A 25,426-nucleotide genomic window follows, 5' to 3' on the forward strand; every position below is an offset into this window, starting at 1 on the left:
TCCCAGCCCCGCCCCCCCCCACACCTGCCCACCTGCAGGCCTTCTTGGGAAAATGCCCATAGAACCCATTCATAAAATGCCCATTCTAAATGAGATTGTCTGTCCTACCTCTCAGAGCTTTAAGCATCCCTCCCATATGAAAGCTTTTGAGAAACTTCCACAGACCTTTCTGCCCTGACCCCAACCACAGATCCCTCCTACCCCTGCTTCCCCTGAACTTTGTAGCCCGTGTGAGTTGCTCTCTGAGCGGCCTCTTAGGTACCTCTCCACACCTCCATGCGTGCCTCTCTTCAGCATCTCAGAAAAACTAGAGTCTGAATTCCCCAGCCAGCTATTGTCCTGGCAGCACAGCCACCTCGCCAGCCATCCCCACCCAGTCGGCCAGCCAGCCAGCCGGCTGCTCCCCGGACTCGCCAGCCCTCCCTCCCTGCCCCACCCCAGGGAGGACCAGGCTGGCGGCTGGGAGTCTCCCTGCCTGTTCTGCCTCCCTCCTTCCCTCCCTCTCCCTCCCTGCCTCCCTCCCTCCTCCGCCCGCCCCTGAGGCAGGGACCGTGCAAATCGAGGAGAGGGGGGACGGACAGGCCGGATGGGGTCCAGCTTAGTGCCCTGAGCTCCCCGCCAATGCCCTATCCACGTTGGGAGTCCCCAGCATCTTGGGACCTACATTTGTGTGAACTGGGGTGGTTCCCAAGCCTGGAGGGTCCCTCCGGCAGGCTCATAGTGCCCCTGTTTTGCATCAGGACCCCCCTCGGATGCTCTGAGCCACCCTCCTCAACCCGGATCTAAAACCCAGGACACAGCTATCAGGCCAGCCTCTCTCTCCACCCCACCCCCTCTTTCTGGCGTCCATCCCCTTCTCAACTCCACCTCTGCTGCTGCCTCTGGCTGTGGACCTGCACCTCTTCCCCATCCCTGAAGGCCTGGGGAGCGGGCTGAGCCTGGATGAGAGCTCCCCCAACCTGGGGCTCTCCCAGGCCATGGCCCGGGTGCTTCCAGGGAGGAGCCCAGGACCCTGAGCATCTGCTAGAGGCTTGGCAGAGGCCCCGCAGGGACCGTGTCTTCTGAGGACAAAAGGCGCGGCCAGCAAGCAGACAGGAAGGGGGAAGGGGGAGACCAGCAGCCAGGCGGGCAGACAGGCAGACAGGTAGCAGGGGCCAGTGTTGGCCCCCCTCGCAGCTTGGCGGAGGCATGAAGATGGGGGAGGGAGTGTGTAGTTGGGGAAACACCTGCCGGGACCCCCACCTGCCAGCTAGCTGGGCACCTCAAGGCTCTGTGCTGCCCACCTGGTGTTCCCCATCACCCCCAGCCCTGCCCAGTGCACTCCTCCAGTGCCTGCTTCCCCTAATGTCTTCGATTTAGACCAGCCCGGCTGTATCCACGGCAACAGAAGCAGGAGTGTCACTGGCTGCCAGATCACTGAGGGTCCCACAATGTGGCCTGGGCTGTGATTTATCCTGAGTGAGACAGCTTGAGCATCCTCCCTGGATTTCAAGACAGTCCTGCTGAGAGAGCCTAGGTAAGTAGTCAGCATCCCTCCATCGAGGATGGGGGGCTGGGACTTATGTCCCCCCACACATATTCCAGAGTCTCTATCACTGCCATGCTCTCTTTCTCTGACTCTGTCTGTCTCTCTTTCTGCTCCATCACAAGGACTACTTGGGCACCCAAGCCTGGAGAGTCCTCTAGCCCTCCCTATCTTCCTCGATCCCAAATGTCCCGTGAGGAAGGGAACCACCACCTGTTTCCCTGTACAGGGTCTATTTTTATAATTATGGGTGCGTTTGAGCACGAGGCTGTGTTAGTATTTCCTTGTGTGCTATCTGTGGAAGGCATGTCTGGAGCCTGACTGTGCTCCCCTCACAATGCCTGCACCCTGGGCAGGCTCAGCCTCCTGCAGCTTCCTCCTCTCCCTTCTCCACTCTCAGCCAGGTTCCTTGGCTGGCATGCAGCATGTGTCTGTGTATGTGTGTCTGCCCATGTGTATGAGCTGGCAGGTGGGTAGAGAAGCTGCTCCCAACCCAGACCACCCCCCACTCCTTGCTTTCTTCTTTCCTTCCTTCCCCTGTCTCTCCCCACAGGTAGCAAAGACTTTTGCTCACTCACTACGGAGGATACTGCTGTGATTTCCAGCTAGGGGTTGGAAGCCACTGTAGGGCTAAAAGGAAGGTGAGGTGGGGGTGAGAAGCACTTCCAGGCCCTAGACTGCCTGATGCCATGAGAGGGGGGAGGCAAGGACCATGCCACGCAACACCCTGCAGGGGCAGGCACAACATGGTTGCCTCCACAGTGTGAGCCCTAGCCTTAATCCAAGGCTCTCAGTCTGTTTCAGACATCCACATTGTGTCTGGGACTCCCCAGATATTGTGGCCTTGCATGCTGTTGGCCAGTCATCCCTCTGCCTGAAGAGGCAAGAAAGCCTGGTACAGGGAGAACATGGATTCTCCAGGGAGACCTCCCTCAACTACTGGCTCTGCAACTTATAGTGAAAGTGAAACTTACTGAACCTCAGTTTTCTCATCTGTCAAAGAGACTGGTAACCCTTCCTTCATGGGTGTGTGTAGTGACAAAATGAGTTGGTGCATGTAAGTAAAGGATGTTTGTAGAAGTGACCCTGAAGCAATGTCAGCAAAGCTCATGGTCAATATTGTTGGTGATTGTTCATGGTTAATATTGTCATTACTTATTTGGAGGAAGGACTGGCCCCTCTTCTCCAGGGTCTTTGCTGAGATCTAGGGGGTGGGCAGCAGGTAGGTAAATGGGGGAGGGGCATGGAAGGGAGGGAGACAGGAGCAATTCTGTGTTGTGACTGTTGGTCTAAGGAGGAATACGTGGTGGCTGTAGGCAGAGCCTCCTGCCCCCACCCTCCTCCAGGATCCTTCCCTACATTTGCCCCTGTCTGTGCACACACATATAGAGGCTTGAGCCCCCATGAGCTAGCAGAGGTCTGGCTTGTAGCCTGCAGCATTGCTGACCCTGGTGATGTATGCATCTCCCTGTTGAGGGGAAACTTGGCAAGAGTTTGGCTTGGTGGCTGGCAGGGCTTGGTGACAAGGCTGAAGCTTCTGAGATCACAGGGCTTCGGGTGTGGCCCATGTAGCAGCCAGAGCTCTGGGGGACAGGTCCCAGGGAGTTCCCAACATAGAGCTTGGGCTGGAAGGACAGTTGGGTCCACTGTTGGTTTCTGAATGTGGAGATGTGGTGGACCACTGCTTGAGGGGTCAGTTGCTGGAGGACAGTTGTCAAAGCCAGGGGAGGAGTAGAGGGAGGGGAAACACTGAGGCCCAGAAGACCTCATCCGTGGGGGCAGGGAGGGGTGGCATTCTGGGGTACAGAGTAGACTTTTCTAAAGAAGCATTTGGTACAGAAGGGAGAGACTCCCACACGTGGTCCAGAGGCATCTAGGCCTAAACATGGGTATATATGTGCACCTGGAAACATATGGCTCTGTGTGTGCACCTGCTCATGGGCACTATGAATGTGTAGTCACATGATGGTGTGCAAGTGTGCTGGTGTCTGAGTAGGATCATATTTGTACAAGGGAGTGGGTATGACTTTGCATATCTGTCTGGGTGAGCAAATGGGCATATTTGATCCTAAGCCTGAGTGAGGGTGTTGTTTCTCTGAGCCAATAGGCCTGTTGAATATCTGGCTTTGTTATATGTGTGTGGTATCCATTTGTCTTTGAATGTACATGTCTGATTGTATGTGTATGAGTATGAGGGTTTCAGAATGCCTAGGTGTGCATATCCTATTAGGTGATTTCCTGGGTATATCTGACTGTGTACATTTGTGTGTACCCATGTGTGCATATGAGTATAGGTGCATCTAAATGGTGTATTTCTAAGTGAACGGGCTTGTGTGTGTGTGTGTCCATGCATGTATGGGAGGGTATGTGTGTGTGAACACGCTTCTGCATAGGTGTGCCTGTCATGTATTTGTATGAGTAGGCCTGTATGTGAATGTCTTTATGGATTCTCCAACATTTTGAATTATGTCTATGTCTGTGTGTACATGTTTGAAAACATATTGTCTGTAGACAGACCGTTGGGTCCACATCTGATTAGGAAAATGTTAGTGTAGATGGTCACACTAGTATAAAAAGAATTAATTGTGTGGGAAGGGGAGAGTATGTGAGTGCACATGTTTTGTGCATGAAAGTATATCTTTTGGGTTTGCCTATGTGTGCACATTTGAATGTATGGCTGAGGGCTGTACACCTTTAAATATATGCACAAAAGGCTGTGTGCATAGGTAAATGGCTACATTCATGTATACGTCTACTTGTGTTTGTGGGTACACTTGTGTGTAAGTGCATTTCTGAGTGTGGTTTGCATGAGCAACTACTCATAATTATTGGATGCACACGTCTCATTATGTATTTTGTTTGAATTTCTGAGTGAGTTTGAATGTGTGAGTGTGGAAATGCCTGTGAGTGACTGAATGTATGTGTGTATTCTAGTATGTGTGAATATTAGCTGTGTGTGCACTTGAGTGAACATGTCTATATATTTGCCTGTGTATTCACACACATCTAAGTGTATGTGTGTGTAAATATGCCCATGTGTGTGTCTGTCTGAATGTACAGGTGTCCAAACTGTACCAGTTTGTACAGTTCTTAATTATTTGTATATGTGTATTTGTGTTTACCATTGTTTGTTTTGGAGTGTATGTTGTAGAACAGTATAAGTGAGTATATATACACACCCCTCTTGACCTGTAAGTGCATTTGAGTGTGTGTGTGTGTGAGGATGTCTTTGCATGAGCGTGTCTGTGATGGGTGTTAGCAATTCTTCTTGTGCAGGTGTACAAGTTTGTGAGAATATGTGACTATTCTTCCACATGTGCATGACTCTTGTTTGCATAGTTTCTCATGTGGGTGTATGAACATGTGTCAACATACATACATGGTGTGTATAATTGTGAGTGAGCGTGTTTTGTAAGTAATTTGTGTCTTCATGTCTGATTTCTTGCATGGAGGAATGATGTACAAGCCTAAGTTCATGTGAATATGCTTATAGGTGTACATGCCCAGTTGTGTGTATGTCTGTGTGTGTTAGAATGCCATGTATGAGTACACCATCTAAATTATAAGCATGTGCACATCTGGGTGTTTGTGTGTGTGAGTACATCTTTGTGTGAGTATGTGTAACTATGCTTATGTGGTAATGTCTGGGACTGTACATGTATATATTTGGGAGCTCACTTCTGTGTATCATGTTTGTTCATTGTCTTATTGGGTATGATAAAGAGTCTTTGCCTGTCTGTGGACATATGCATAAATTTGCCTGTGTATACACCTGTGTTTGTGAGTGAATGTATGTCCTTCGTGGGCATTATGTCATGTGAATGTATGCTATGCCTATATGTCTGTGTTTGAGGATAAGTGGATGTGCATATGCGGGACCAAGTGCAGCATGAGTGTTCACTGTCATGGGAGTACCTATGTGTAGGGATGAGTGTAGGTATTTGTTCACGTGCATGTCTCAGGGAAAGAGATTTGGCCTTGGGCTTGTGCAGACAGGTCTGATCATTGAAGGGGAAGACAAGGGAGGATACTTGTGAGTCTGCATTATGCTCTGTGTACCCCAACATGTATTTATGTGCATGTCTGAAGGTCAGTGGTACCCTGCTAGATCATGTCTGGCTTTAATTGTGTAGAAATCCTAGAGAATAGAAGCCATAACACTTCAGCAATCCATGACCACCTTCTGGGGTTTCTCTGGCCTTGACCATGTGTGGGGCTTTTGTATGGATCTCGGGATAATTCCTGTTATCATTCACACTCAGAAAGTGAAACCAATAATGACTGATGTCCTACTAGGGAACGGGGCCTGTGACCCCTTTAGAAAAGGATTTCTTGAAACACAAAGACCTCTTTTCCCATTCTTCCTGCCACCACCAAAGGCACAGAACAAAATGGCATTGTGTGGTATCAAAGGTTGGCAAATGGTTTTTACACACAGCACCCAAATTGTGCTATCCAGGGAGAATTCTAGATCTAAATGTGTATGTATAAGTGAAAAAGGAAGGCACATTCAGGTAGAGTGAGTGTGTGTGGAAGAGGTTCTATATTTGATGAGAGAGAGAGAAGGATCTAGTTTGTGTGTATGTAAGAGAGACCCTGGGTGTTTCTGGGTAGGGTTTGTATGTGAGACATTTGAGTGTATTTGAGAGTGATGAGTGTGGATGTGGGTATATGTGAATGATGCATTTGTGAGGCACTATGAGACCATTGGCCTATTGGGTGGAGGATGATATGAGTGACACTCTGGGTGTAGCTATGTGGGAAGATACATGAGAATGTATATATTTTAGGGATATGTGGGTATGAGTGTATCTGGGTGGTGCAAGAGAGAGTGAGGGGCTATCTAGATGTATGTTTTACATTATGGACCTATCTATGTTATGTGTATAAGAGGGAGTGTGAGTGTTTCTGAGTAGAGTAAGTGTATGAGGGAGTATGGGTGTATTGGACTAGGGCATTCAAGTGTGGGTAAATTTGGATGGTGTGTAGGTGGGTGAGAGCGCAAGTGTATCTAGGCACTGGAAGTGTGTATGGAGTATATCAATATGGTGTGTATGTGTGTGTGTGTGTGTGTGTGTGTGTGTGTGTGTGTGTAAGAGAGAACTTGGGCACATCTGGGTGAGGGTGAAGTGTGAGTGTGTACATAATTGGGAGTATCTATGGATGCTGTGAGGGGTATATGTGAGTGAGATGTGTGTGGTGTATGTGAGAGAGCATGGGTTTATTCTCATGGTGTGTGTGGCAGGTAGGTATTCTTGATGATGGTGATTAAGAGAGGGGGAGCTAGATTATGTGTGTGTGTGTGTGTGTGTGTGTGTATGTAAGAGAGTGTGTAGGTGTTTCTGAGTGTGATGGGAGTGTGAGAGCATGAATGTATCCAGTAGAAGGAGTGGGTAGGTGTATCTGGATGGGGTAGAAGTGTTTGGGTTTGATTGGGTCAGGGAGTGAATGTAAGTGTGTCAGTGGGTATATCTGGATGATGTGTGAGAGAGTGTGGTACATATGGGCTGTTGGTGAAACTGTGTGGATGGAGTGTGTTTGAATGTGAATGTATCTGGATGGTGGGTGGGTGAGAGCAGAGGTGTATTTGGGTAGTGTATTAAGGTATATCTGGATGGTGTGTTGTTACAGCTTTGATTGTGTATCTGGGTGTATATATACTTGAGTATGTATGTTAGTATGTGTATAATCGGATGAGGTATGTAGAAGAGTGTTTGGGGGACACTGTTGGGTAGGAAGTGTGAGTTTGGAATGTGGGTGCATCTGGGTGGTGTGGAGAGGATAAGAACATTGGGTGTATCTGGTCAGTAGAGTGTCTGGGGAAGTGCACCTGGACAGTATGTGTGAAAGTTGGATATACTTGGGTGGCTGTGTGTGTGTGAATTTGCAGATGTTTCTAGATGGTAGTGGAGCATACCTAGATGATGCATGTGGGTGTGAATGTGTCTTAGTGGTCCACAGGGGATGAATCTGGATATTGTGTATACGTATGAGAGGATGTATCTAGCTGGGGCTGTATGAGTGGGGCTCTGTGTGTTTATGTGTGTGAGAGAGAGACAGAGAAGTGTGGATGTATATGGATAGGATTTGTGTGTGAGTGGGTGTCTCTGGATTATGTGTAGGGTGTCTCTGGATTATGTGCATTTGGATGTATTTGAGTTAGGTGAGTGTATCTGGGTGAGATGTGTGTAAGTATAGTATTTTTGAATGGTGTGTGTATCATTGTGGGTGTGTCTTAATACCACATATGAAAGAGACTGTAGGCGTGCCTGGGTTGGGTATCGGGGCTCTAAATTGGAAATGTGAGTTTGGGTGTATCTGAATGTTGTATGTGAGAGTGTGGGTATACTGAGTTGGGAATTTGTGTAAGTGTGGCTGTATCTAGGTGGAGTGCCTCTGAATGTAGGTGTATTTGAGATATATATGTATGAGGTGTATCTAGATGATGTGTGTGTGAGATAGTGTGTTAGTATTGTGTGTGTGTGAGACTGGGTGCATCTAAATAGTGTGTGAGAAAAAGAATAGTGTACCCACTTGGGGTGGGGCATGTGGGAGTGGGTATATCTAAGTAGGATGTATGAGGTTTTCTCTGGATGGCGTATGGGAGAGAGATAAAATATATCTGAGTGATGTGTGTGCATGTGAATATATGTGGATAGTGTGTGAGAGTGTTTGGGTTCAGTTCAGTTCAGTCACTCAGTTGTGTCCGACTCTTTGCAACCCCACGGACTGCAGCACGCCAGGCCTCCCTGTCCATCACCAACTCCCAGTTTACTCAAACTCATGCCCATTGAGTTGGTGATGCCATCCAGCCATCTCATCCTCTGTCATCCCCTTTTCTCTCACCTTCAATCTTTCCCAGCATCAGGGTCTTTTCAAATAAGTCAGCTCTTCACATCAGGTGGCCAAAGTATTGGAGTTTCAGCTTCAACATCAGTCCTTCCAATGAATATTCAGGACTGATTTCCTTTAGGATGGACTGGTTGGATCTCTTTGCAGTCCAAGGGACTCACAAGAGTCTTCTCCAACACCACAGTTTGAAAGCATCAATTCTTCAGCACTCAGCTTTGTTTATAGTCCAACTCTCACATCCATACATGACTACTGGAAAAACTATAGCCTTGACTAGACGGACCTTTATTGGCAAAGTAACATCTCTGCTTTTTAATATGCTGTCTAGGTTGGTCATAACTTTCCTTCCAAGCAGTAAGCATCTTTTAATTTCATGCCTGCAGTCACCATTTGCAGTGATTTTGGAGCCCAAAAAAATAAAGTCTGCCACTGTTTCCACTGTTTTTCCATCTATTTGCCATGAAGTGATGGGACTGGATGCCATGATTTTTGCTTTCTGAATATTGCATTTTAAGCCAACTTTTTCACTCTCTTCTTTCACTTTCATCAAGAGGCTCTTTAGTTCTTCTTCACTTTCTGCCATAAGGGTGGTATCATCTGCATATCTGAGGTTATTGATATTTCTCCCTGCAATCTTGATTCCAGCTTGTGCTTCATCCAGCCCAGCGTTTCTCATGATGTACTCTGCATGTAAGTTAAATAAGCATGGTGACAATATACAGCCTTGACATACTCCTTTTCCTATTTGGAACCAGTCTGTTGTTCCATGTCCAGTTCTAACTGTTGCTTCCTGACCTGCATACAGATTTCTCAGGAGGCAGATCAGGTGGTCTGGTGTTCCCATCTCTTTCAGAATTTTCCACAGTTTATTATATCTGGGTAGGGAGTGTATCTATGGATGTGGGTACATCTGTATGTGATGTGGATTTATCTAGACAGTGTGTTGGTGGTATATGTGTGTGTTTGATAGTGTGGGCGTGTCTTGGTGGGGTGCATGATTTGGGGAATGTATATGAATGTGTATGTATTTCCTGGGGCAAAATACACCTCTGCTGGATTGTCTGTATATGTGTATACAGACATATATATGTTTGTGTATATGTATGGAGTGTTTATGTATGTGTATGTATATGACTGTTCCTGAGCCTGAGTAGACGGCTTGTGTGTACATGTGCTTGTGATAGAGTAGTGTGTATATGTATATGTGTATGAGGTGAGTGTGTTTCTACATGTGAGTAAGTTGAATCTGTAAGGTTTCAAGCCAGGCTCTGAGTTTGCATCCTAGTTCTGCCTTTATTAGCTGTGTGGCTTTGGGAAAGTCACCTAACCTCAACTATGCCCTAATTTCTTATCTGTAAAGTAGGGTAATAATACTACCTATTTCATAGGATGAGAATTGGATGAGTTACTATTCAAAAACTGCTTTGGACTGTGTTTGGCACCTTATATGGTGTTACCCAGTACTAAAATTGTCACATGTGCCCATCTGCAAGTGTGAACGGGGTAGTTTCTGTGTGCATATTGGCCATTATCAGTATCCACATGTATTGCTCATCCTGGCTGTATGTGAGAGTGTGTTTGTACATAAAAGTGGGTTTGTACTTATATGTGTCCCAGTGTGTGTATAAAACCATGAGTGTATGAGAATGGAAGCATGGTTCTGGGAGGTTGATGGAGGGGGTTTGGCCCTGTGTGTATGTTTCCTAGCATACACACATCTGAGTGTGTGAGTGCATATACCTGTATCTGTGGTAGTACACAGTGCATTTTTATCTGTAAATGGGATTTTTAGTGGTCAGAGTGTAAATGTATGCATGTTGTGAGTGTCTGTAAATGTAAGAAGGTTGGTATTCAGGTTTATATGTGATGATGTGGGTCGATGTGAATGTGTGAAGAGGATTTATGCCTTATGGTCATGTACTAAGATATGTGTTCTGCCTCATGTGAATGCATGTGTAGGTGTGAATCAGTGTGTCTGTTTATGTTTATAAGCAGCAGTGGCTATGTGTGTGTGTATACATGAGTCTGCATTGCTCCACATGCCTACCTGCCTCTATGTATGTAGCAATGAGCCTGAGCCATCTGTCTGTGTGTGTGAGCAAGTCTGTACTGTGTATATATGTATGTGTACCGGGGTAGGATTTATATAAGATAGTAGATTCAAATCTCTTAGTGTAAGAGCCTGGGGTGGGGAAGGGCTTGGATCTGTAGGATGTGAGCAGGATGTACCCTGTGTGTGAATGTCAGATCTTACATCCGTGCATGTATGACTGTGTCTGAAAGCATATAAGTCCATACGATTTGGTCTGTAGGTGTGTGTGTCTGCACGTGCCCATATGAATGGCAAATGTATCAGTGCCTAAGGCTGTATTTCTATAGAAGGGTGATTATATGTGTGTTATATAAATCTTTGCATGATTTGCTGGTAGGTGGGCACCTACACACATGCCTAACTCTTTCTGTGTAGGAAAAGAGGTACGTGTGTGAGCATCTGATTGCACTTATCAGATGCAGTAAGTCTGGATGTGAGTGCATATTTGAATCTCCATGTACACCTGTGCCTGTGTGCTGTGTATCTGTTTGCGTATGCAAGTATCTATGCAATATGACTAGCTGTGAATGTGTCAAGCACACAGAGGTGAAATATTTGTATGGCACACTGTAGTAAACTTTAAGAGGATTTCGGGGTACTGGGATTTGGGGAAAAGAAATTCCTTACATTTTATTTATGTTATGAAAATTGTGATAAGGAAATTAAAATGCCAAGTTTTAGAAGTTATTTAGTATTGGATTTGTATGCAGTTTTTAAAATTATTTATTTATTCATTTTTGTCTGCACTGGGTCTTTGTCGCTGTGCGTGGGCTTTCTCTAGTCGCACTGAGTGGGGCTACTCTTCATCGCGATGCGTGGGTTTCTCTTGTGGTGTCTTCTCTCATTGTGGAGCACAGGCTCTAGGGCATGTGGGCCTCAGTAGTTGTGGAGCGTGGGCTCAGTAGTTTTGGCACACAGGCTTAGTTGCCCCATGGCACATGGAATCTTCCCAGACAAGAGATCAAACCTGTGTCCTCTGCATTGGCAGTCAAATTCTCAACCACTGTACCTCCGAGGAAGTCCCTGTATGCAACTTTCCAATGAAATCTTTTCCAATTGTTTTCATGGCACACTTGAGCTCACTTCTGTAAACATAACTTTTTAATTCACTCGTGCAAATCTGTAATGGTCAACATTCATGCCCACTTCTGCATCTTCAGTCAGGACTGTCTTGATTTATTTTATGGTCATTTTCATCATGATTTGGTAAATCACTTAGTGCTGAGCATAGATAATTTATATCATTATTGTATTTCTTGGTAAAAACCCAAACAAAACAAATGAAGCAACTAACCATTGGTACTTTTGACACGGATATAAATTTCCATTGTGGCCTGCCTCTTCTTGATGTCAAAAGGTGAGACCCATTCCGTGGAGGTTGTTTAGGCATAGTTTGCCCTAATGCCCTCGTAATTAGCTTGAATGTATGAAATGTAGCAGCATGGTTCGGAAAGCTCACTTAAAAGCATGAGTTTTGGGGTCATCAGGTATCATTTTGGTTTCTCTGAAGCATCAGGCGCAGTTTATGTTGAATATGTCTGGTGCTTTCACACCATACCAACCTTTCTTAAAAAATGGAACAACTGCTTGGGCACGCTTCCCTTTTTAACCTCCCCTTTATAACTCACTCATTCTTGCCATGGCTAGGCAGACCCAGGTTTTATGTTGGGAATAGCTACACAACCTCTTCTGTCTCTTAGTAATCACTGTCAAGAGGAAACCATTTGCATAAGTAAGTGGTAGCAAATAGAGGGTATTTTTTAATTGATTAAAACTTTTCTCATCAATAATCAATAATTCTTAGCCTTTGAATTTTGTGCTTCAGAGGTGAGATCCTTCTTGAAATCTAACCCCTCTTTGTTTTCTTTCAATCAAATGTGATGTTGAAATTTCTTGTAACAAATAGTCATGAATTTTGAATCCAACAGAAAATTTTCATTTTGAGTATTTAAAAATAATGAAGTTTTCCCCTAAGTAGACCTTGTTCTATTCATAATAAGTTTTCTTTAGTATTACCTTAGAACCATAGTTACATCTAATGAAGGAGATCAGCCCTGGGATTTCTTTGGAAGGAATGATGCTAAAGCTGAAACTCCAGTACTTTGGCCACCTCATGCGAAGAGTTGACTCATTGGAAAAGACTCTGATGCTGGGTTGGATTAGGGGCAGGAGGAGAGAAGGGGACGACAGAGGATGAGATGGCTGGATGGCATCACTGACTCGATGGACGTGCATTTCAGTGAACTCCAGGAGTTGATGATGGACAGGGAGGCCTGGCGTGCTGCGATTCATGGGGTCGCAAAGAGTCGGACATGACTGAGTGACTGAACTGAACTGAACTGAACTGAATGTAACCTTACATCTAAGCATTAGTTAGATGTAACGTTAGTTACATGTAACTAAGATGTAACGTTAGTTACATCTAAGCATTAGTTACATCTAACAGAAAATTTTCATTTTGAGTATTTAAAAATAATGAAGTTTTCCCCTAAGTAGACCTTGTTCTATTCATAATAAGTTTTCTTTAGTATTACCTTAGAATCTTAGTTACATCTAAGCATTAGTTACATCTAGGAACCATACTTCATTTGACTTCTTCCAAGGTGAAGTTTGGCTTCAAATACATAAACCTTGTCAATATACTTTCATGTATCTTTGAGTGTTGAAAATTTTTGATATATTTTATTCACGTGCTCGAAGAGCCATGTGTTGAAGCCAGTAAGCATCAAATCTGCAAAGGGAGAATCATTCACAAATGAATGCTGAAATTTTTCTTTTAGCTAATAGCTCCTTTATAATATCCTACACACTTAGGTTTAAAACAATAGAGAAACGTATACTGATTCCAGTGCTTCAGAGAAAGCTTGATAAGTGGGTGGGTAATGCCTTGGATCTAATTAAATTCACCTGGCATCATTTACAGTAGAAGTTAGACCTTTGGGCAAACTTTTATAGGTTAAGGCTCCTCCATGGATGACTCTCGGAGAAGGCAGTGGCACCCCACTCCAGTACTCTTGCCTGAAAAATCCCATGGATGGAGGAGCCTGGTAGGCTGCAGTCCATGGGGTCGCTAAGAGTCGGACACGACTGAGCAACTTCCCTTTCACTTTTCACTTTCATGCATTGGAGAAAGAAATGGCAACCCACTCCAGTGTTCTTGCCTGGAGAATCCCAGGGATGGGGGAGCCTGGTGGGCTGCCGTCTCTGGGGTCACACAGAGTCGGACATGACTGAAGTGACTTAGCAGCAGCAGCAGCAGCATGGATGACTCTCAGCATTTTCAGAACAAATTCCAGCTGTAAACTTCCTGCCATCACAACAGCAGCATCAGTCCACAGACTTGTGCAGAGTTTCCACAATATTTCAAAATATTTATCTATCACTTTGAATACTTCAACCTTAGTTTTTTTGGTTCTTCTGGCATTTCTCTTAAGGCTTTCTGACCAGTACTATAAACCAAGCACAGTTAATCAACATCCTAAGATACATCAATATAAAATGAAAACTCCTTTGATTCAGTGATCTTCTGAGTTAGTGTTATCTTGATATCCCTTGACCTGTCATCAGTGTGTCTCCTGCAGAAATCATTCAAAGTGTCCCCTTTTCTATTTGGTCTCAAATGTGTGGACAATTTCCCAGCAGTCTGCTAACATATAAGATTCTACTGGGCAGGCATCTTAGCTTTACTGGTTAATTGCATAACCTTGTTACTAGCTGGTTGAGCTCCATCTAAGAATGTTCTAACTCATCTCAAAAAAGAGCCCAGTTTCTTAATTTGCTCTTCTAGATGCTTCAACAGGTCCATATCTTTCTCTGTGTGATAGATTGTTTTGTGGTCTGTTGATCAACATAGCCTACTGGGAAAGTTTCTTTTGATAACTTTTCCATGCTTAGGCTGAGGAAGAGAGGGCTAATTGGGCAGCTGAACTCAAGTCTGAGACAATCCTCATTAAATTGTTTAAATTAGGAATATCCTGGATTATTTTGGAGGGAAGACTACTGCGTTTGTCTCATGAGTCTCCTGATTTTCCAGATTTGATCAAAAAATCCAATTTGATGAGGAAAGAAATATCTTAAAAATTAAATCTACTTGAATATGAAGTATTGAAGGGGTCAGCAGACCTTTGTGACTTCTGAAAATTGATTTTTCCCCCCAAAAATCAAGTTCTAGGTCTTCTATATATTTTTTTTGGTGGAATTTGTTTCTCTCTCTCTTTTTTTAAATTAATTTATTTTAATTAGAGGCCAATTACTCAGAAAGGCTTAGAGTTCTCTTTAATGAATCAATTCAACTGTCGTCAGGCTGCACTTGTTTATTGACAAATTTTTTACCTAATAAAAGATAAAAATTAATTGTGAAATCAGTTATGAAATCCTGCCAAGAATCAGATTTGCCAAATTTTAAATATTAAAAGCCAGTAGCAAATAAATCAATAAATAAGCAAAGAAATAATAAAAATGTTCTAATACTTTTTAAAGAGTTCTTATCTTTTAGAAATAATTACTGAAATTCTTATGGATGAAATGGCATAATATACAAGCTTCAGAATACTCTGAAAGTGGGAGAACTGGATGAGGTTATAGGTGAAACAAGACCCTATGAGTTGACTGTTCGTGAAGCTGGGCACTGGGTGCACAGAGGTTCGTTACAGGATTCTTCTACATTTCTGTTTGAAATGTTCTAGAAGAGAACATTTTTTTAAAATAAAGAAGCAATAATCAAGGAAATTAACAAAATAGGTATATTCTCTTTAGGAACACCTAATACTATATATGGAGAAGGAAACGGCAACCTACTCTAGTACTCTTGCCTAGAAAATCCCATGGACAGAGGAGCCTGGTGCAAGCTACTGTCCATGGGGTCGCAAAGAGTTGGACACGACTGAGTGACTTCACTTCACTAATACTATATAGGGCTTCCCAGGTGGCACAGTGGTAAAGAATCCACCTGCCAATGCAGGAGACGCAAGAGACGCAGTTTCAATCCCTGGGTCAGGAAGATTCCCTGAAAGCGGAAATGGCAACCTTCTCCAGTATTCTGGCCTGGAAAATCCCATGGACAGAGGAGCCTGGTGGGCTACAGTCCATGGGGTTGCAAAGAGTCGGACACAATTGAGCAACTGAGCACATGATACTATGTAATAGTAATAACAGCTACAATCATATAGCCCTTCTATATTTGTAGGAAAAAAAATGCCCCAAAATAAGAATGAGATAAAATTAAAAGAAAAACAAACATTGTACACGTATGGGCAAAAGCAAAAAGTCTTACTGATTATGAACAAAAAGTGGCAATCAAAGTAATAATCCAACTATCTGGGATGTTCCTACAGGAAGCAGTCCAGACATTTACAACCTCCCTTCTCACAGGGTCCCCTTGAGCCCCATCTTGCTCCAGCCCAGGGCAGCTCTGCTAATGTTTCTGCCTGTATGTTCCAGAGTTGGCTGCTCTGTGCACTTGCACAGGTTTGTCTCTTGATATATACCTGTTGCAGGATGTATATGTCAAGTAAGTGTATCTGAGTTGTGAGCAAGATTGTGTGTGTATAGACATCTGTGTGTGAGAGTGTATCTGTATATACTATATCTGGCTTTTCTCTTTGTGTTTGCTTGTGCTTGCATTTTGCTAAGGGGTGTGTATGTGTGTGTGTGTGTGTTCATTGGAGCTGGTCTACTTCTCTGCATAATGTACATGAATGGGCAACTGTGTGTACCTGTGCTAGGGTATACACATCTGTGTTGGTGAGTGTAACTAATCTGTGTGAGACATCTTGGATCAGTTGGTCTCTGTGTGTTAGAGTATGTACATGTGTGTATATGTGAGTAGTTTTTAACTAGTCTATTTTTCTGTTGGTATCTGAGGGGCAGTCTGTCTGTATACACATACATATGTGCGTTTGTGTGTATATATATATGTGTGTGTGTGTCAGGGTTCAAGTGCATGTGAGCATGCTGGTGTATGTCACTGAGTGTTAACGTGTGTAACCATGATTGTATATGTGATAATACAGATATGCCACTGTTTTCATACCTGTGTTGCGAGAGTTTGAATACATGAGAGGATTTGAATAATCAGGTACACTGGGACAAAGGGTATATATGAGCCTGAGTGTGAGTGACAATGAGTAGGTCTACGTGTGTGTATCTCTCAGGATTTAAGAGTTTGTGTGTGTGTTAGGGGAGTTGTAATTAATGGGTTTGTGGGCCACTGCACATGTATGTGTATATGCGTGTGTGTCTGAGTGTGTCTGTGCACATGAGCAATTCTTAGCCCTCCTGTACACAACACCCTCTTTTATGTAAGATATTTTGTAACACCCCTTTACCATCTGGACAGTAAGTTCTTAGATAATATAACCTCTCTGCATATATAATTTCAAAAGAAGACATATAGTATATTATACCATATCCACATTGTATTAACGCTAATAAATAAGAAATAAAAGTGATTTATAAGAAAATAATTTGTATTTCAATACAGAAATGCTTGGACATGACACTCCCTAAGAGATTCAGTGAATTAAAGGCTTGTAACATAACAGGTAAACATGGATTTAGAGAAGGGGAAGAATCAGAAGCTGCCCTTTGTACAAAGTGCAGGAAAATGACAGGCAAAGGCCTAGGAATGAGAGTTTCCTAAATAGTGAACTATGCAAGGAAAGTGCTCCACAAAACAAAGCATAGTCTCTAGACTTAACGTGATAGCCACATTCCTGGATAATTCAGGATGCATTAAATCAAAGAAACAACTGTGTTTATCAGTGAAATAGAGTTAGTGTCTAGGTTCAGTTCACGCCAAGTCCAAAATTCTGTGGGATGTGAGACATATGTTGACTGTGTAGAATTGCCCTACAGGTCTCTGGACAGCCAACATCCTCACGAAGGACTCCAAAAATGTTAGAAGGACACACCCAGCGCTGTGGCAACCAAAAAATGCACCTATAAATTTCCAAAATTTCCCCTAGGGGGCAGTAATACCTTTACTGAGAACAAAGCGCGGGTGTTTAAGCAGGGGTACACTGTGCCATGTGAATGAGGCAGCATACACAATATACTGTGTGTGTATGTGTGTGTGTGTGTGTGTGTGTGTATGCACACCTCGCATGCACACCAGTGCCCCTATATGTGAGCTGGTTGCTGTCCATTGGTCTCTATAGAAGTAGCCTATGTGATTCTGGATGTGTGTTGGTGTCTGTGTATCTCTGTCTAAGGGCATCTGGGCACAAGCAGGTGTGTATGTGTTACGCATATGCACATGCATCCTTAGTGTCGGATGGTCCCAGGCCGTGGCTGCCCGTGCTCAGAACCCTCTCCTCACTTTTTATATTATCACCCCAGCTTTCCAGGCAACACCAGGGTTTTGTTTGTTTGCTGGTATTGTTTTATGGTTTTTTGTTTTGTTTGTTCGTTTTAGTGTTTGTTTTTGTTTTCACTGAGACTCTGAGCTACACATTATCCACTTTCTTGGTCTTAGTTTGTCTCTGTGTCTCCCTCTGTCTGTATCCATCTTTATTTCTGCCTCTCTCTATCTCCATCACCTTTCTATATCTGCCTCTCACTCCCCATTCCTGTCCCTTTATTTCTCTACATCTTTCTCCCTTTCCTGGCATTATCCCTGTCCTTACTCTTTGTCTCTGTCTCCTCCCTCCCTCCCTCTCTGTCTCTATTTTTTCTCTCTGTCTCTCTCTCCCACTCTCATCTCTTTATTTTCCTCTTTCTGTCTCTATATTTCTCCCGTGTTGGTCTCTTGCATTGTCTCTGTTTCTCTGTGTGTGTCTGTCTGGTTTTTTTTTTACTTCCTCTCTTCTTCCTCTTTTTGTCTCCTCTTCTCTATGTAAACCTCTCTCCTTTCTCTGTTTATTTCTCCCACCCCTCCCTGCCACATTCCTATGTCTCCATCTCTCTCCTTCTGCTCCTCTCTTTCTCTGTCACTTGTGTGTCTCTCTGACTCTCTTACATTCAATCTCTGTCTCTATCACTTCCCCCTGCCACTCCTCAAGGCTAAGGAGTGTGTGTGTGTGTGTGTGTGTGTGTGCATGTTTACACACATCCAGCTATCAGCTGGTCCACAGATGTGTGGGAGCTGTGAGGCCTTGAGGGGCTGAAGGGGCCCACCAACTCCACTTCTCTCAAGCCTCTGCCCTAGCACCTTCTCTCAGTACACTGGCACTGGCTCTGAGACTTTGGGGTACCATGAGAAAAGCTTGGCCCCAGGTGGCTGTGACAGGCTCAGTTGGATTGAACTGAGAAACAGTGCAAAGGGGAGCCATTTTCCATGGAGGGAGGGGGTAGAAAGACATCCACTCAAGCCCCACCTCTTCCAACCTTAATCCCATCCCAGCCCCAGCAGGAGTTCTGAGCTTCTCTGGCTTCTGCTTTACTGCCTTTCCTGGGAAACCTGCCCTGCTATCCTATCACACCCTACATCCCCCACCCAGCCCTCATATACCAGGAGTTCTCCTATTTACCCCCAAGCTTTCCTGTGCCCTCCCATTCATACACTGCCCAGACTGCTTTCTCAGCAAATCCTACATGGATGCCTCCAGGTGGCCCTCCCTGAGCCACTAGCCCCCCACTAGTCCCTCAACCAATTGATTTGACAGCTTTTGACTGAGAGCCTACGGTGGGCTCTGCACTGCTCTTCTAGAATTTGTGAATTGATAATCCCTACCCTGGAGCTTTCCTTCTAATAGGGAAGGGCAGGCAATAAATCAAAATTTTAAAGTGAATATTTTATAATAACCATAAATGAAGTATAATCTTTAAAACTGTGAATCACTGTCTGTAACTTATATAATACTTATATCAACTATATGACAATATAAATAAATAAATTAAAACAACTATAAAAAAAGGTAAATTATGTAGTGCATCAAAAGAGAGAAATTCCAGGAAGAGAAATAAAGCAGGGCAGGGGGGCACAAGGGTGCTGTTTTCTTACCTAGATTACTACAGGAGCCTCCTAAGTAGTATCCCTACTTCAACCTTCGCCTCACATGGTCTATGCTCCTCACCACAGCAAGCAGGATCCCATTCAATCCTGAGTCATATCACATCTTATCTCTGTGCAAAACTCTCCCAGGGCACCCATCTCACTCAGATTAAAAGTCAGAGTCCTCAGTGTGACCTATATGATCTGACCTTACCACCTTGCTGAGCTCTCCTCCTACCACTTTCCCCTTGCTCATTCCATTCCACCTACCTCCTTACTCTTCCTCAAATGTACTGCGTGCAGTCTCACCTCAGAGCCTTTGTTCTGGCTATTCCCTCTGCCTAGAATTCTCTTCTCCCAGATATCCACATGGCTCACTCACCTCCCCCATTTTTTTTGCTCAGATGACACCTCTTCCATGAAGCTTTCCCTGTCCACCTCATTTAAAACTGTACTTCCAAAAATAAATAAACAAAACTGTACTTCCTCCACCCCTGGCACTTCCTATCCCCCTTCCCTCCTTAAATTTAGGAACTTATCATCATCTGACCTACTATATTTCACCTGTGTATCTTCTTTATTATTTAGAATGTCAACTTCACAAGAGCAGAGACCTTTGTCTGTTTATTTCACATCTGTGTCACCAGTGCCTGGCACACAGTAGATGCTCAATAAATAGTTTTTCAAGAAATGAGTACATACAAGCATACCTATATCTTTATGTTCACACATACTTTCCACTTCATTTAAAGTAAAAACCTAAGTCTTTGTCGTGGCTCACAGCCCTGCACAATCTGGCCCCAGACCCCTCTGTGAATTCACTTTCTACTGTCTTACTTGCCTGCCCTTTTCCAACCACACTGATCTTCCCTCTGTTCCATGAGTGTGCTAAACACATTCATTATGAATAAAGAAACCTATTTAATGAGTGGCTACTAATGTTAACCAAAAAGAAAAAAAACAGTGTGAAATAGAATAAAAGCTAATGAGGTACATTACATATATAATCTGTACTGTTTTGTGAAACTTTGTATTCAGCTCTATGTACACGTGTATATGTGTATCAGGTTGTGATGTAAAATGTATTTCTTATGGGTGGCAGTTTTAAAAGTTTGAAGAACACAACCTTTGGGCTTTACAAAGGGAGAGAAGAGCTGCACCCACATCCCCATCCCACAGACCCACCAATGGAGGAAAGAGGTAACCGAGGACATCCAGAGAGATGAAGCACCCCTCACGCAGCAAGGAGGGAGGAGGAGCAGCAGTGGGCCAGGGGCAGGGCCTGACACCAGCTGGGAGTAAGAGGGGAGGCCGCATAGACACACTAACACTGCCCTTTCTCTTTCTTCCTCACCTTTCCTTTTCATCTGTTTCTCACTGTTTCTTTTTCTTGTATTTCTCTCTCTCCCTCCCTACTCTCTCCTTCTTTCCCCCTCTTCTTGTCTCTCTGGTTCTGTCTGTCTCCCTATCTTTTCTAACTCTTTCTCATCCCCTCCATTTCTGTCTCAATTGGTGTCCATTTTCTCTTTGTTCTGTCCTTCCTCACTCTCTCTGCCCCTGTGTGTGTGTTTTCACACTCTCTCCTGCCCTCATACCTCTATCTGTGTCTGTGTCTCCCCCATTATCCTCATTTGCAGGTGCAGCCCAGCAGAACAACTGATGGAGTCCCCTGGGGCCCATCGAGTACTGGACTGGCTGACCCCATAGGGTTGGGAGCAGCCCCTGCCCCTCAGTATGGCCAACACCACTGGAGAGCCCGAGGAGGTGAGCGGTGCACTGTCTCCACCATCAGCAGTGGCTTACGTGAAGCTGGTGCTGCTGGGACTGATCATGTGCGTGAGCCTGGCGGGCAACGCCATCTTGTCCCTGCTGGTGCTCAAGGACCGTGCCCTGCACAAGGCTCCTTACTACTTTCTGCTGGACCTGTGCCTGGCTGACGGCATACGCTCTGCCGTCTGCTTCCCCTTTGTGCTGGCTTCTGTGCGCCACGGCTCCTCATGGACCTTCAGTGCGCTCAGCTGCAAGATTGTGGCCTTTATGGCTGTGCTCTTTTGCTTCCATGCGGCCTTCATGCTGTTCTGCATCAGCGTCACACGCTACATGGCCATCGCCCACCACCGCTTCTATGCCAAGCGCATGACGCTCTGGACATGCGCAGCTGTCATCTGCATGGCCTGGACCCTGTCTGTGGCCATGGCCTTCCCACCTGTCTTCGACGTGGGCACCTACAAGTTCATCCGTGAGGAGGACCAGTGTATCTTTGAGCATCGCTATTTCAAGGCCAATGACACGCTGGGCTTCATGCTTATGTTGGCTGTGCTCATGGCAGCCACACATGCTGTCTATGGCAAGCTGCTCCTCTTCGAGTATCGTCACCGCAAGATGAAGCCTGTGCAGATGGTGCCAGCCATCAGTCAGAACTGGACATTCCATGGCCCTGGGGCCACTGGCCAGGCTGCTGCCAATTGGATCGCTGGCTTTGGCCGAGGGCCCATGCCACCAACCCTACTGGGTATCCGGCAGAATGGGCATGCAGCCAGCCGGCGGCTGCTGGGCATGGACGAGGTCAAGGGTGAAAAGCAGCTGGGCCGTATGTTCTACGCGATCACACTGCTCTTCCTGCTCCTCTGGTCACCCTACATCGTGGCCTGCTACTGGCGAGTGTTTGTGAAAGCCTGCGCGGTGCCGCACCGTTACCTGGCCACTGCTGTTTGGATGAGCTTCGCCCAGGCTGCCGTCAACCCAATCGTCTGCTTCCTGCTCAACAAGGACCTCAAGAAGTGCCTGAGGACTCACGCCCCCTGCTGGGGCACAGGAGGTGCCCCAGCTCCTAGAGAACCCTACTGTGTGATGTGAAGCAGGCTGGTAGGCAGACAGGCAGGGAGAAGGTCGTGGCCACCACGATGGAGCCAACAGAAGGGAAGAGGTAGGGCTCCATACGGGAGCCTTTCTTTCTGAGCTCCAGCCCCAGACCCTGGAACAACCTGGAATCTAGGCACCTTTGCCAACACCTCCCCAGGGCTAGGGACTGGGTGGGGACTGGGAAAGATGCATTTCTAGTCCTATGGGGCCTGTCTCCACCTCCTCCTCCTCCACTTCTACAGTGTCTCTCCTCTCAGAAGTGACAATTCAGAAAAAAAAAAAAAACTGAAAATGCAGGTTTTCCTACTCATAGCTGAGGAGACAGGCTTTCTTGCTCTAATGTCTCTCCTCTGACATTGTCCAGAAGGGGGAAATTTGTCCTGTAAAATAGACTTCTAGAGCTCTTATTGTCCCCTCTGCTCCCACGCACCCTCTCCTTCCAAGTCCTTTAGCAAGGTCTGGATGAAATTGATCTGCTGACGAGAGGGACCAAAGTGGGTGTTCGGTCCCCAGGGAGCAAGGTTTAATTGCTATGTTGTGTGCAATGTTGTTTTAGGCTAACCCTGGTCCCAAGGCCAGTCTTTTATCCATCCCTACCGTGTCCAGACTTCCCAATTGTTTCTTGAGCATCTGTTTGAGAAACAAGGAGGGGAGGGAGAAGGGCCTCTGGGATGGGCCCAGGTTAGGTGAAGAGCAGGATGCTAGCAATATGCCTCAAGCTGAAGAGACCTCAGCTTGGCTGCATTCTCTCAAGCTGCCTCCAGGATCACCATCCTTCAGCTCTTCCTGAGGATGGAAATCCACTCCAACTCCACTGAAGTCGATGTGGGTGCCATAAAGGCAGGAGCAGCACCCCTCCAGGGAAGTGTAGGGAGAAAGTCAAACTCCCCAGAATGGCTGAATCCCAAAGCCTGGGGACAGAGCAGAGTTGAACCCCAGAATTGTCTCCTGAGTTCATGCTACTCTCCTTGGTAAGTCATAGTGGTATAAGCTCCAAGGCACTGTGGACTTGAGTCCATTCCTCTCTGGCCTCTTTTTGTCCCTTAAAGCCTCAGGGGCCTCAAGTCCCTCTGTGGTAACCCTTGGCCTTCTGGGCCCTTAGCCCCCGACTTACTTGCTCTGAACAGCCCTTCCCCTCTTCTTCCCTCCACCATTACTTCCACCCCAAGTGGAGCAGAATGCAGCCAGATTCCCCAGGTGGGAGATCCAAAGCCTCCTTCCCAGAGCAGAGCCCACTCTGGGTTCACATCAAGTCTTATGGACTGGTGAGCCAAACTGGCATTCTTTGCCTGGTCTTTCCCAAGTTCTCTGTCCCCTTCTCATCTCCTGGGAGAGGGGGAGATCTGTATTTTTTCACCCCCTTTCTCTCCCCTATAGAAGCCCTTGTCCTACACTCCCTCCCTACCCTAAGACAGCTCCGGAACTGGGCAAGCCTTGACTTAAGCAAGAGGAATGGAGAAGGCACTCTAGGCAGGAGAGACATTAATGAGCCTGGTTATGCAGTGGCCCTGGAAAGGCAGGCCAGAGTGGCTGAGAGACTGGTATACAGGGGGGGTACCTGTTCTCTCAGTGATAGTGATGGGGGTGCCTTTCCCAGGGAGTGGGGTGGGGGTAGATAGGGTACATTCAGGAGGATTTTCCTCTATTTCTTTTTTCTAACTGCCTGGATTCACCATTGGATTTTGTAAATGGAAAACTGAAATGAACAATGCTATATTGGATGTTTTCTCTTTCTGTCTCTGTGTGTGGGTGGGTGTGTGCCCTATCTGCAATGACCATATGTAGGGGGGTATGGTCAAGTGAGACAGTGTGTCTGTGTGACTTTGTTGGGGCGCACTCTGGCCTGGGGCACACATGTGAGCAAATGCCTGTATGTGGAGACATATACAGTGCATGTGAGCACACATGTGCACATATGCACCTAATTGAGAGAAGAAAAAACAGTATGTGCCTGCAGCAGGAAGTAGAGTGGTCAGAGAGATGGAATTTGAAAATGATATGTATGGATGTAGCAAGAGCGTAGACTCCCATCTCAAAAGATCTTCCTCCCCTGGCCCAGGCTCTGAACATGGAGGACAGGATACTTGAGAATCCCATCTCTTCCAAAAGTCTGGAGCCCCCAGGTACCACTCCCAACTCCTGTATGAGTCTCCTCTCAAAAACCCAGATAAGGTGTTCCTGAAACTGGACCACCATGGAGAATGGGGACTGGTAATTGGGGATCAAACTTGGGGGAACTGTTGGGTTAGGTAATGCCCCCCACACATATACACAAAGTAATAGCTTATGGAGGGACTGCTCGGTCTGGGATAGGAGCCCTTCAGAAGGATCCACTGTATACAGCTGGGATTTTGGTAAGCTTTGATTAAATTCAGAGGGATGGATGTCATGGGGAAAAAAACAAACAAACAAGCCTGGGAGTCTCCCCAGCCAGCCTGTTCCCTGGACGCTCAATTACTTTACTCTATGAGATGCACAGAATTGAGTTGACCATATTCCTCAGTTCTTGGCACACTGTGTCATCATTGGTCCATATGAAGCCCTTATATTCTTTTTTGTTTTGTTTTGTCCACTTCATCACCCATCCCTAATACCATCCCCCCTCCCACATAGGCACCCCACTCTTGTGTATTTAACGTGTGTTTTTCCAATCCACCATTCATATGTTTTATTTACATATATGTGTATATGTGGAAAATGTATGGTATTGTTATGTTTTAATTTACATAAACAGTATTGTACTATAAATCTTGTTCCGTTTCTTTCTTCACTCAACATTCTGTTTTTTGAGATATCCAGCCATGTTGCCGTGTGTACACCTAATTCATTCTAGTAGTCCATCTTATACATATGTTACATTTTTCTTATTCATTCTCCTGGATGATGTGTCTGTAGGTGTCTCCAATTCTCTGCTACCACAAGACTGCAATGGGCAGTTTTCTAAATGTCTTTTTAGTGACACCTGATTTAGAGGAGAGGAAACAAGTTCAGAAAAAGGCAGTGATTTTGTCAGGGTTTCAAAGTGGGAAGCAGACCTGTGACACGAATCCCAGACGGAAGTCAGAACCCCACCACTGTGCCTCATGAGAGACCATCCACTTGCCCCTCCTCCCGCCCAAAATCTAAAATACAATCAAAAGCAGCATACACTGAGGAAATTGAG

The 25,426-nt window shown here is 45.4% G+C and overlaps 1 protein-coding gene across 4 annotated transcripts; it reads left to right on the top strand.

Annotated features, from left to right (window-relative positions):
• The first annotated feature begins 757 nt into the window (after positions 1-757).
• Positions 758-25,011, top strand: GPR173 (G protein-coupled receptor 173). Of its 4 annotated transcripts, XM_024987951.2 has the most exons (4): positions 758-1,144; positions 1,360-1,516; positions 2,079-2,166; positions 20,504-25,011. In XM_024987951.2, the coding sequence occupies exon 4, from the start codon at positions 21,136-21,138 to the stop codon at positions 22,255-22,257; it is 1,122 nt and encodes a 373-aa protein (XP_024843719.1). In that variant the 5' UTR covers positions 758-1,144; positions 1,360-1,516; positions 2,079-2,166; positions 20,504-21,135; the 3' UTR covers positions 22,258-25,011.
• The last annotated feature ends 415 nt before the right edge of the window (positions 25,012-25,426 follow it).

This window comes from Bos taurus, chromosome X, assembly GCF_002263795.3.
Source record: "Bos taurus isolate L1 Dominette 01449 registration number 42190680 breed Hereford chromosome X, ARS-UCD2.0, whole genome shotgun sequence".
In the NCBI taxonomy this organism is placed as follows: Eukaryota; Metazoa; Chordata; class Mammalia; order Artiodactyla; family Bovidae; genus Bos; species Bos taurus.

Bases quoted from the DNA above. Each gene is read 5' to 3' on its own strand.
- GPR173 (XM_024987950.2), top strand. From the start codon at position 21,136: ATGGCCAACACCACTGGAGAGCCCGAGGAGGTGAGCGGTGCACTGTCT.